The sequence below is a fragment of the Populus euphratica genome, unplaced genomic scaffold (genome assembly GCF_000495115.2).
Source record: "Populus euphratica unplaced genomic scaffold, PopEup_1.0 scaffold80.1, whole genome shotgun sequence".
NCBI lineage: Eukaryota > Viridiplantae > Streptophyta > Magnoliopsida > Malpighiales > Salicaceae > Populus > Populus euphratica.
Window position 1 is genome coordinate 270031 of NW_011499960.1, and position 12503 is coordinate 282533.

A 12503-nucleotide genomic window follows, 5' to 3' on the forward strand; every position below is an offset into this window, starting at 1 on the left:
AAAAGTAAGATGTTATTAGGTTTGGTAAGCTAGTTCTATTTTGAAAAAGACCCAAACACATGGATCTTTATTTATTTAGAAATTGAGCGGATGTTCACCCTAAAATTTTGTGTAAATAAAAATTTAGGCAACTTATCACCTAATTTTTCTTATATTTCAATTATAGTGGTAGCTGAAAATATGATGTTAGTGTTTTTTATATATAAAAATTCATTTTTAACCCAAACACACTCATAAAATATCAAACACACTATCATTAAAACATCAAGGGCCTTTTTATTTTTGTCATGCAATATGAACATTGTATACCACAACAAAAACATCAAATTAATACTTTACTATAGTGTACTACAAAAATAAACATAACCTAGACCACAAGCCATTCAAGTCTAAACACAAGAATTAAGAAAGACACAAGTGGATATGTTATATCTTTAAAAAATATTATTTAAATAAAAAACAAAGATCAGATGTTATTAGGTTTGGTAAACTAGTCCCATTTTGATAAAGGCTCAAACACGTGATTTTTATTTATTTAAAAATTGGATAGATGTCCACCCCATAGTTTTTTGTAAAAAACATTCAAGCGACCAGTCACCTAGTTTTTCTTATATTCCGATTATAGTGGTGGCTGAAAAGATGATAGTAGTATTTTTTATATATAAAAATCCATTTTCAACCTAAACACACTCATAAAATACCATACACACTGTCATTAAAATATTAAGGATCTTTTTATTTTTGTGGTGCAATATGAACATTGTATACCACAACAAAAATATCAAATTAATACTTTACTATGGTGCACTACAAAAACAAACATAGCCTAGACCACAAACAATTCAGCCGACCCATTACCTATTTTTTCTTATATTTTGAATCACAATGGTGACTGAAATGATGATATTAGTGTTTTTTTTATATAAAAGTTCATTTTTTAATCTATTTTTAACCAATTCACACTCATAAAATATCATACATACTATCATTAAAACATTAATGACCTTTTTATTTTTACGGTGTAGTATGAACATTGTACACCATAACAAAAACATCAAATTGATACTTTACTATGATGCACTACAAAAACAAACATAGCCTAGATCACAAGCAATTCAAGACTAAACACTAGCGTTAAAAAAATACAAGTGGATGTGTTATATTCTTAAAAAAAAAAAAAAGACAGAGGTCAGATGCTTGTGGGTTTTGTAAGCTAGTTTTATTTTGAAAAAAGTACAAGTACGTGAACCTTTATTTATTTGGATACGGGGTAGATGTCCACTCCAAAGTTTTTTTTAAAAAAAATTCAGGATACCTATCACCTATTTTTTCTTATATTCCGAATCACAATGGTGGTTAAAAATATGATGTTAGTGTTTTTTATTTAAAAATTCATTTTCAATCCATTTTTAACCCATTCACACTCATAAAACACCATACAAACTATCATTAAAACATTAAAGACCTTTTTATTTTTACGGTGCAATATGAACATGTGCACAATAACAAAAACATCAAATTGATATTTTACTATGATGCATTACAAAAACAAATATAGCCTAGATCACAAACAATTCAAAACTAAACACCAGCATAAAAAAAGATACAAATGAATGTGTTATATCTTTAAAATAAAAAACAAAGGTTAGATGTTGTTAGGTTTAAAAGGCTAGTCCTATTTTAAAAAAACCCATACACGTGGACCTTTATTTATTTATTTATTTATATGGAAATGGAGCGGATGTCCACCCCAAAGTATTTTGAAAAAAAAAAAGTCAGGCAACCCATCACTTATTTTTTCTCCATATTCTGATCATAGTGGTGGCTAGAAAACTGATGTTAGTTTATTTACATAAAAACCTAATTTTTAATTAACTTTTAACCCAAACACACTCATAAGATACAATGCACATTGTCATAAACCCGTATATAACCTAAAATTACTCAAAAACTTGTCTATGAACTCAAAATCAATCCAAAACAAAAAAATAATTTCATTTGAGAACTTTCATTTTAATTAATGGAAAGGCCAAATAATACCTAGGTGAGACTCGTCCTAGCAAATGAAATTTATTGGCAATAAAATCAACTATTTTTATGAGTTAAATTAGTCTCAACTAAGATTTTTTTTTTCTATCATTAAAATGTAATAACTTTCTTTCTCCTTTCTTAAATGAGAACTTGAAGAGTAAGAAAAATAATTTTTTACACCACAAATAAAATTTTGAAATATTAAGGGATCGAAAAGCTATATTATAAAGAGCAAAAGGAATAGAGTGATTTTTTCGCAACATTTTTTTTATAATGCCACTCCTTTTCCTCTTTTTTTTGAAACTTTGGTACCCTCTTTTTTAATTTTGTTCCCACTTAACAATTTTTCATAAATTAGAGGCACACAAGAATGCAATTAAAGGGAAATAAAATTTAAAAGCTAAATAATAAAAAATTTCCTTGTGAATTACTACAATGAAAAGTCCACGCATCTCAGATTTTGTTAAATATTAGTGATTTCATCATATAAAACCCAACAACATGACAGTGTCAAATGCCAACCTTCCTAATGATTCTTTAACTCCCTTGTCTCTTAATTTATCCAATTCAATTAATTTATCCAATTTACTTTGTGGTATTGTAGTAATTTTTATTTTTCAAAATGATTTTTTTTAAAAAAATTAAATTAATATTTTTAAATACTTTTCATTAATTTTGATGTGGTGATATTAAAAATAAATTATAATTTAATATTATTTTAATATATTTTTAATTTTGAATAACATTCTACATCATATTATCAAACACACATAATAAGCCACTTTGAGGTTTGGTTTCCATCACAAAACCAATAACTTCATATTGGTATTTTCATCTTCGCTTTTCTCCTTAGTATTGGTTGTTGTTCATAGCTTAGGAAATGAATTTTTTTTTTTTTTTAAAAAAAACTAATTATCAGATAAATTGATAAGAAACCAAGATGAAAATAAATTAATTTTTTTACCTATATCATCAGAAAATTAGCAACTAATCAAGTTATCATAGTTTCATGCTAATTTGAAGATGATCAAGCTAAAGTACAAATTAAGTCGCTTTCTTGAAGGCACAAAATCACATAATGGTGATCTTGCTAAGGCATTGGTCAGGTCGATTTCTTAAACACGATTATATAAATCACAGGAAGTATCGTGCGTATCACTGTTGATGTAAGATTTCTTCTATTTGCTTTTCACTTGTAAATATAACAAATTAATGTTTTTTATTTTTAAAATATTATTTTTAATATTAATATATCAAAATAATCTAAAAACATAAAAAAATATTAATTTAAAATAAAATTTATTTAAAATATTTTTAAAATACAAAAACAAACCGGAAAAACAAAAACAAAGATACTACTATAACGTGGATAAACTCAACATTTCCCACCCGGTGGGTGTGTTAATGGAATTCAACTTCCAACAGCAATGACATTAAAAGTGGTTATGACTTCAAAAATTATTATAATTAATTTTTTAGTATTTGTTTTTGGTAATTTTAATATATTTATATCAAAAAACTAAAAAAAATATATTTTTAAACAAAAAATATATAGAAAAAACACACATTTGAGAAGACATAATCATGTACACACAGAGTTCACAGGTCAAAGAAGGGGACCTCACAGCACAGAAATTACTCCTGTTGGAAAGTGATTTATGGTTCTGACAAGAGACCACACAACGAAAAAAATATTAAAGAATTGAAGTGAAGTGGGGCGGGGCGGGGCGGGGACCATCCTCACTCCATTTATGTTCTGTCAAACCTACGCACCACCTAGTACATAGGACCCTTCAACAATTCCACCTTTCTCACACTACACGGTTCAGCCTTGGTTAGCCGCCTTCCATTTGTCCGACCTTCGATTTCTCTCTTTTTTTTTTTAATAAAAATATATTAAAATAATATTTTTTATTTTTTAAAATTTATCTTCCATTAATATATTTAAATTGCATGAACACATTTTTTAAAAAAATATAAAATTTTATTTTATTTTTTACTTCAAAATAGTATTTAATATTATTTTGATATTTTTAGATATTAATATGTAAATATTTAAAATAATTTAAAAAAAACAACAAAAAAATTATATTAATATATTTTTAAATAAAAAATATTTTATAAAACAACTAAAATAACGACACCCAGACAGCATTTAAAATGAGCATAACGAAAGATGGAGATACTACTAATATGTGGAAGAAGATATGCTACCTATGCATAGTCATATGATTTAGACTTTTTTGGGTGGGTTGACTCCTCTCTATATTTAATTAAATTGTAGACCCGTAGGATCATACAAGTTAATTTAAAACTTTTAATTTTGATATGCTAAAGTTAAAAGTTGAAAAAAAAAACCCAAAATTAAGAAACATGCTACACTGGTAACACTGCTTCCACGCACTTCTTCTTTATTGCATGCTCTAAGCAAAAGCATGAAGGGAAGCACACAAGGAGAATCGTGCTCACTAACCTCTAGAAATCAATGACTTCACGGGATGCAACTCCTGTTTCTTAATTTAACGACTTCCTCCAGTCTACTATATACACAGGAGCAGCCTTCGTCTCTAGCTGCTAATCACGCAGAAAGACATTTCATGTTGACAAGCCATTAAACGATAAAAACCATGCCTTGATGCCAAAACATGCATGCAACCGTGATTGTCAGCGTGTGCTTGCGCCACCGATAAATAATAAAAAGCTTTAAAAAAGACCAGTCCTTCATGGACAGGACTACGAGGACGACAAAAACACACGGGATCAATCTTGAAAGCTTGCAACTGGACATAAGAAAAATGTTGTTGTTACCTTGTACAAAGGTGGGCAGGGAATCTTACCAATCACAGGCTGCATTGTTCCTCACACACGAGAAGTTGGGGGATGGGAGAAGCCATTGTCACGACGCTGCATGGTCTGCTAATATATCGATCAGATCATGTGCAGGCATGCAAAACTTTGAAAATGAACGCTATGGTCTACCATGCAATGATGGAGCAGCATACAGAGAGAGCATGTATATATTAATTCTGTCAGTGGCAAAACGTAAACCCAGCTGCTTGATGAGTAGCACCAAACAAAATGTGGGTAAGGATGGTTGCGCAATCACAACAAGGGAAGGATAAGACTAAATGATACTCGGCAGAGGAAGAAGATGCATCTTAGGGAAACTAAAAGGTAGATTAATGGCACAGAAACTATATTTTGGAAAAGTTAACTGTCATCAATGGACAATAAAGCTTATTCAGGCGCACGTTTAAGAATTGCACGTTCACTGTCTTCACAGGGAAACCTCATGTCTGGGAGTGAGAGCAGCAGATGATACCTGGATAGCCCAAATGAGTCCACGGCCACTTCTCATGAAAAAGGACTGCAGGGGGCTACATCACTTATAGGCAACTCATTTCCATCATCTCACAAAATATTCCTTGAGCGTCATACACTGCTGAGGAGCTGTTCAACCTACATGCCTTTCAGAATGAAGATCAAGCTCCTGGGCACGATTTTAATTCAAAATTGATCATGCAGCAAGGATAAAAATGCAGGAAGACTAGAACAAAATGCAACACTTCACCAGGTACACAAAAGCATAGCTGTCCACAACTTGGTAAATCCATGAGAAAGAGTAGAAGCCTAACACAAAGGGAATGCAAGGTTTCTGGCCTGGGATAAGTTAATAGGGTTGCAGATAGCATGCATCTGTTATTGCAGCACCAGGATTAAAAATTGAGGAGTAACTCAAAACTGTATTTTACACCATTCAATCAGTTTAGCGACTTCACATGCTTTTCAATATGGAAATCATTTAGCAACTTCGAAAGAAATCCTGAAAAATCAACCACCTTTACTCCATTTTATAATGAAATTTCCTAGTTCTGAAATGTCTAACAAACGAAAATCCTCTGCATATTAGGTCTTCAGTTAACGGGGCTAATATGAACACTAGTGGGTGAGGGCTCTGCAAGTAGCAACTGGAACACTCAGCTGCTGCAGTGCAGTCTATCTCTACAGGCCCTGCATTCAGGCAAAAAAGCCCCCCATCCGATTAGCAGCTCCAAAAAGTTCAGCATTCCATTGCTAATAGACCCTGTAGCTTTCAATTACATGCAACAAGTAGCACTCCAGAGTTTGTTGTCTTTGATACACTTTTGGGCTTTAAACTACATGACTTGGCTTTTCATTTTTTGTTATTAGTCAATTTTTGCTAATCAACTTACCAGACTTGAAAGTATGACATGAGATCATCTCCCCTAAAAGTGCTATTTCTATTAGAGTCCTAGAATGTGCTTCGCTGGTGTACCTTGAAAGTGTAAAATAAGTAGATTAGTTTCGCTAAAGGCACTATTTCAACTAAGAAGTTCTAACATACTTCCAAATTTATATTACACAGGAGCACAGTAAGTTGCAGTTGTGACATCCTCTCTCTTTTAAATTTCATGGAAACCTGAACTCTATATCTTATCGTTTAAGTTTCTACCTTTCATTTAAAATCTACCACTAAAACAGAGCATGAAAACAGAAGGCATTAAATTCAAGTATAAGTGGACACTAAAGACTACCATATCTCATCTACTCACTTCCTTTAGTTCATCACGCAACTATCAGGAAGGGTAACCATGGAAATCTGGAAAAAGCAATCAATCAATTGGAGGAACAAAACAACACAAGAAAGTGCAAGCAAACTTGTTCACAAAGGCCAATGGAAACAAAGAAATAAAAGAATAGCAAATCACCACAAGACAAAACTTAAGGCACATATGCAAAAGAATTCATGCAATAGATAAAATACTATCCAAGTTTCAGTCATGACAAACCTCTCAGTCATTCACTGAACTGAATTTTGCGCTGCTACTTGCAACCAAACACTCACCAACATCAAAGTCCAAACAGACGAAACAAACCATTCCAGATAGTTAAGGAGTAACTAAATCAACCAAGATAAAATTAGATTTCAACTACTAGGCAATTCTGCAAACAAAATGCCCAAAAGCCAATATGCCTGCAAAATAAAGATTAGATTTCAACTACAAGGCAGTTGTGCAGACAAAATGCCAATAACTCTACATGATTATACTACAACATTACAGCAAGCTGCTACGACAACAAAGGAACAACAAAAAGGAAGTGCCTTACATCGCTAAGTAGCCTTCACCTTATCATCCCCTACAACCGAAAGTATGGGCAAGGTACTTAAAAACTCATCAAGACCCTCAAAAAAACTAATCCCTTCAATATTATCCTCCTCCCCATGCCCAGGCCCATTCCTTTGACTTGGTCCAGGTGCAGACTCATCCACCTCATTACTAAACATCACATTCAAGTCCAACTTTCCCAAATCTTTTGCTGCCTTCCTTTTGCCACAACTCCCTTCCCCCTTTTCCACCACCTCCTCTGGCACACTACCCCCACCATCACCAACCTCATTTTGAATATTTTCTGTTCCAGCCCCTGCTCCTACCCCCTTCTTCAATCTTTCATTTTGTGATTTTTTCGCATGTTTATTCGGAGTTCCTTTCCCCTTTGCATTTTTTCGTTTCTTTCTCTTTTTTACACCCCACTCATCACCGGAATCAGACTCATCTTCACTTGTGTCAGAGATATCTATATACACATCATCTTTATAAATCACCTTTTGCTTCACTTTATTATACATTTGACCACCACTACCAACAGCACCACCAGCTGGGAAAGGAGTGGAAAACATTGCAGAAAACGGAGACCAATTACTACCAAACTCATTACCTCCTTTCTCATTATTACCTGAAAAACCCAACGGAAAAAAACCCCAGCAGCAAAAGTATGTATCTTTACCAGTCACCGGTGGTGCTGGTACCATGACAGCATGAAATGCCCTTCTACAACTTTGACACCTTAGAGTACACTCCTCGTAAGCTTTAGGGTACTCGTAAAGTATATAACAATAAGGACACGCAGTCCAAAAACTCGATAACTCTGGCTCACTCGCATTCGCATGCTTTGTCCCAGTTGCAGCAGCAGCGGTGAAGGCGGTTGTGTGCTTCATCGCTTGCCTCGAATCAGTGGCACTCGGTTTTGGCGCTGATCGAGATAACCCAATCACAACCTCTGGCCGAGTTGGCTCAGTGGGAATCTTAGACAGAGTTGACTGCTTATTTGGCTCAGTGGAAGACTTCAGCGGCGTAGGCTCACTGGGATCCTTAGACGAGGTTGACAGCTTATATAGCTCAGTGGCAGCCTTCAGCGGGGTAGGCTGCCGAGTTGGCTCATTGGGAGCCTTAGACGGAGTTGGCTGCTTATTTAGCTCAGTGGCGGCCTTCGGCGGGGTAGGCTGCTTAGGCGGTTCAATTGGTTTCTGCTGAGGCTGTCGCCAAGTTGGCTCGGGATTTCTCTGCTGAGTCTGTGAACGAGGTGACTCGGCGGGTTTGGTCTGAGAGGGGAACCGAATTGACGACTCAGGCATCCATGGCATACTGAACTGCGGGACAGGCCGAATCGGTTCAGGATTAGACGGCAGTTGCTGTTGAAATGGTGGAGGTAGCGGTTGCTGAGTCACGAGAAGACCGAGCTGACTCAGTTGTAACTCATGATCATACATTGCCTTCTTAGCAGGATTCGAAAGCACAATCCAGGCCTCCGACACAAGCTTGAACGCCTGATCAGCGAAGAGTAGCCGGTTCCTCGTCGGGTTGAGCAACAAGGCGAGCTTCCGATACTGATCCGCAATGAGTTCGAGATCCTGGGTCAAGCGACCGAGTTGGAGAATCATATAGTAATCATAGTGGTGATTGTTCTCGACACGTAACTCTCCGGCGAGAAGAGTGTCGGCAACGGCGATGATTTGATCGGAGAATTCGTAGAGTCTCGGGTCGGATGCTCTGGCTCGGATCGCGAAGCTCTTAGCCCCGTGCAAGTCACGTGCTGCTAAGAGTTTCTCCGATATAGTTAACCACCGCTCTGCTTCTACTCTGTAACCGTTTCCGCCTCCGCTGCTGCTACCATCCATTTCTTTTCGTTTATCTCTCTAAAATTATTCTCTCTCTCTCTAAAAATTTTATTGGTCTTCTTTTCTTTTAAAGGGCAGAGGGGAGAGAGGGAGGAGAGAAAATTGGGGGGTGGATATATTGTCTGGACGAAAATGGACGGGTGGTTTCAAAGAACTACGTAAACTGTCTTCTTTAAGGGACTTGAGGAGGGGTTCTTTTGGTCATTCTGAAACCTGGTCTCCTAGTGCTGTGTTTTTGTGCTGGAGAAGGGGAGCGTGTGTGATGTTGAGGGTGTTCTGGCCATCTAAGGAGGGAGATCGGTGTTTGTTTAGGGGGATTGTAATGAGGGGTATTATGGTCATTAGATACGTGGTCCGGCACGGAGAGTCACGGAAATTAATGGAGGGTTTTATGGTCATTGAAATTGGGAGCTTATGTTGAGAAATGGAAGGACTGTTTTGTCATGTCGGAGAAGAAAGAAGGACTGGTTTTGATATTGGTAATGGCAGGGAGGATGCTTCTTTGGTGGGGGTAAAAAAGGAAAGAAGAGGCTGGAAATGAAGGACAGCTGAGTTGGGACACTTTGGTGGGTGACGGACAGAAGGGTTTATTACAATTTCCATTTTAGGTCCCGTTTGTTTGCAGGAAAGTTGTTTTCTTTTGGAAAGTGAATTCCGGGGAAAATGTATTCCTGAAAAGTAAAGTATTTTCCGATGTTTGGTAGTGTTATGGAAAATGAACTGGAAAACACTTTCCAGTGTTTGGTTATGTCATGGAAAATAATTTATTAATATTTTATTTTTCTCAAGTTTATTAAAATAATAAGGAATAAATCTTACAAATTAAAAAGTTGAATAATAATGAAATTGAAAAAAGGAAAACACTTTCCTGAAAATTAAGCAAATTTTTTTTTTTACTAAAAAATATTTTCGTTGACCAGAAAGTGTTTTCCGTTGACCGGAAAGTGTTTTCCGTTGACTGAAAAGTGTTTTTTATTGACCGGAAAATGTTTTCCGTTGACCAACTTTCCTAATGACAAACAAACACAGGAAAGTTTGGAAAATGGTTTCCCGGAAACTGTTTTCCGGGAAACAAACATAGCCTTAGAAGAATCTAACTAAGGCTCTGTTTGGCAGTACAAATCATTGCTATTTGGAAGTAGGAGTATACATACTAATAGGATACATACAGGCATTGGTAGCCCATGAGCAGGGGAGAACCAATGGGTCTTCACATATACTCCCTACGAAAGGCCTAAAGCCTGCCTGTATATTATATTATTAACAAAAACTAAACCTTGCACTGAATTTTTATTTTTTAATTTGATTGTTGATTTTTTTTTACAACCGAGCTCTTTTGAGATCAAATTATAGTTTAATTACATCATTTTTTGAGTAGTCAGTCCTATAATATATATATAATTACGGAAAATTTAAATTTTGATAAGTAAAATAGTTGATTTTTATGTTAAAAAATTCTATATATAATGAGGAGAGTTAATATTAATTGTTTTTTTTTTATCTTGAAAATACCTAAAAAATAAATATAGACTTAAGAAGACTTTTGATTTCAGGTTTTAAGTTGTTTTTTTTTTTGTTTTTGGAGGCCATGGATTAATTTAATAAGGTTTCTAGAATGTTTTCTAGGTGTTTTGTGTTACAATTAATTTTTGAATAATTTTTTATTATTATTTCAGCTACACCAATTACTGAATTTTGAAATTTCTAGATGACACATTGTTTACTGTAACAAACCTGCTTTCTTTTTTATTGAGTTAGGTGCTAGGCCTGACTTACCAAACCCAATAATGTTTGATCTTTTTGCTTTTTTTAAAGAAATTATTATTCTATATTAATGGTTTTTTTATACATATATTTTAATATAATTCTTAAATTTATGTTTTAATTAATATTCATTCTCTATGTTTTTTGGGTTTTTGTAAACTTTGTTGAATATAGGTTATTTTTTAATTATTTCGAGTGTGTTTAATTTTTTTCATAGGTTAATATGATTCATCTATAAATTTTTTGTATATTTTATATGGATTAAATATTTATTTTGATAAGATTTTTAATATGTGCAACTTTATATAATATTTTTCTTCTTCTTTTGTTTTATTCAATAAATATTATGCGTGTGTCGATCTCTATTAAAAATTAATTTTCATAAATAAATTCATTAAACATAACTAGATAAATAACTTGTGTTACGATATTAAATATTTTGATCTACTTGTTCTCTTGATTTTCATAATTATGTTTTTATTTAGCGTTAATTATGTTTTTTTCATTTATTTACACAATGGTTCGTGATTTATTTAGTTGGACTTGTGCATAACTTTTTCAATTTATATTTATGATTTTTTATGTAAAAAAACACGTTGAGAAATTCTACATATTCAAGTTTTTTTAATCATGTATTGGTATTTTCAATTTGATCCTTATTCTTATTTTTTTATTTTTTTCCTTAACTCTTTTATAGGAGTTTTTTTTTTAATTTCAACTTTTAAACTAAGTTAATCATGTATTATTTTATTTATTTATTTATTTATGTTAGTTCTCATTGATTAGTTTATATATATATATATATATATATATATATGTTTTCCTATTTGCTATCATTGTCTCTTTTTTTCCCTGTATGATTCAAATAAAGCAAGCTTATTTAGTTGGTTAGGACTATAACAGTTATTGAATTTCTTTTATTTTTTTTAAAACATCTTAGCAACACCTAAGTTTTTAATTGAAAAAATGATATAAACTTGCAGTGTAGCGTAGACATGAATAACAAAAACTAAAAGAACTCGGTGTTTCACTGTACACAAGCTCATATTTCACTATAAATTTCTATAGTAAAATTACCATTTTGTCATTTACAATTTAAGTCTTATAGCATACATTTAAAGATAATATAGTATTTTACACGTGACACATTTACTATTACATTATTGAATATGGGTAGATGAGTCTTTTAACCTTTTTATTTGTATAGTGTAATGTCTAAAATACGCTCAAAACTTGAAATTCCTTAACTATAAGAGCATGAGTGTATTCAGTTTTTTATTTTTATTGGCATAGTGGATTTATTAAAGTGCCTTTTAAGTCAAATAATCTATAGCTAAGATTAAGAGTTTTGTTTTTGTCTTTTTGTTATGTTTTTTTTTTTAATATTATGTGAGTTTAGGGACAATTGAATATTTGCGTAAATTATTTTTTTTATAAAAAAAGTTGTTGGCGCTTGTCGAAGGCTTTTGTGCCCTTGCAGCGGTGCTTTTCAGTGGCTGGCACCATATTTCAAGATAACATTCAATGCGTATTACTCCCCCTTTATGGTTATTATTACCTATTTTTAGGTTCTTGACACGACTAAAAGATTGATGTGTTCTCTCAAGTGGAGGAGCGTCGAAATAATAAATAACCCGGCAAGACCACGGTCTAACGATAGAAAGATTAATTGTATAAATTATAGATAACAATAATACAACAACAACAATAACAACAATAATAGTAGTAT

General features: G+C 33.3%; 1 protein-coding gene across 6 annotated transcripts; it reads right to left on the bottom strand.

Moving 5' to 3' along the window:
* Positions 1-4985: 4985 nt before the first annotated feature.
* Positions 4986-9292, bottom strand: LOC105138624 (uncharacterized). Of its 6 annotated transcripts, XR_844822.1 has the most exons (3): positions 7162-9292; positions 6843-7027; positions 4986-5521 (listed from the first exon to the last, which is right to left on the bottom strand). XR_844822.1 is itself a non-coding variant. In XM_011044762.1 (2 exons), exon 1 carries the CDS (start codon positions 9008-9010, stop codon positions 7166-7168), a length of 1845 nt encoding a protein of 614 aa, XP_011043064.1. In that variant the 5' UTR covers positions 9011-9292; the 3' UTR covers positions 4986-5490; positions 7162-7165. The 6 variants fall into 6 exon arrangements, 5 of the variants coding, with proteins under 5 accessions (XP_011043064.1, XP_011043065.1, XP_011043066.1 ...); XM_011044762.1 differs by lacking the exon at positions 6843-7027 and having other exon boundaries at positions 4986-5490; XM_011044763.1 differs by lacking the exon at positions 6843-7027.
* Between the last annotated feature and the right edge of the window lie 3211 nt (positions 9293-12503).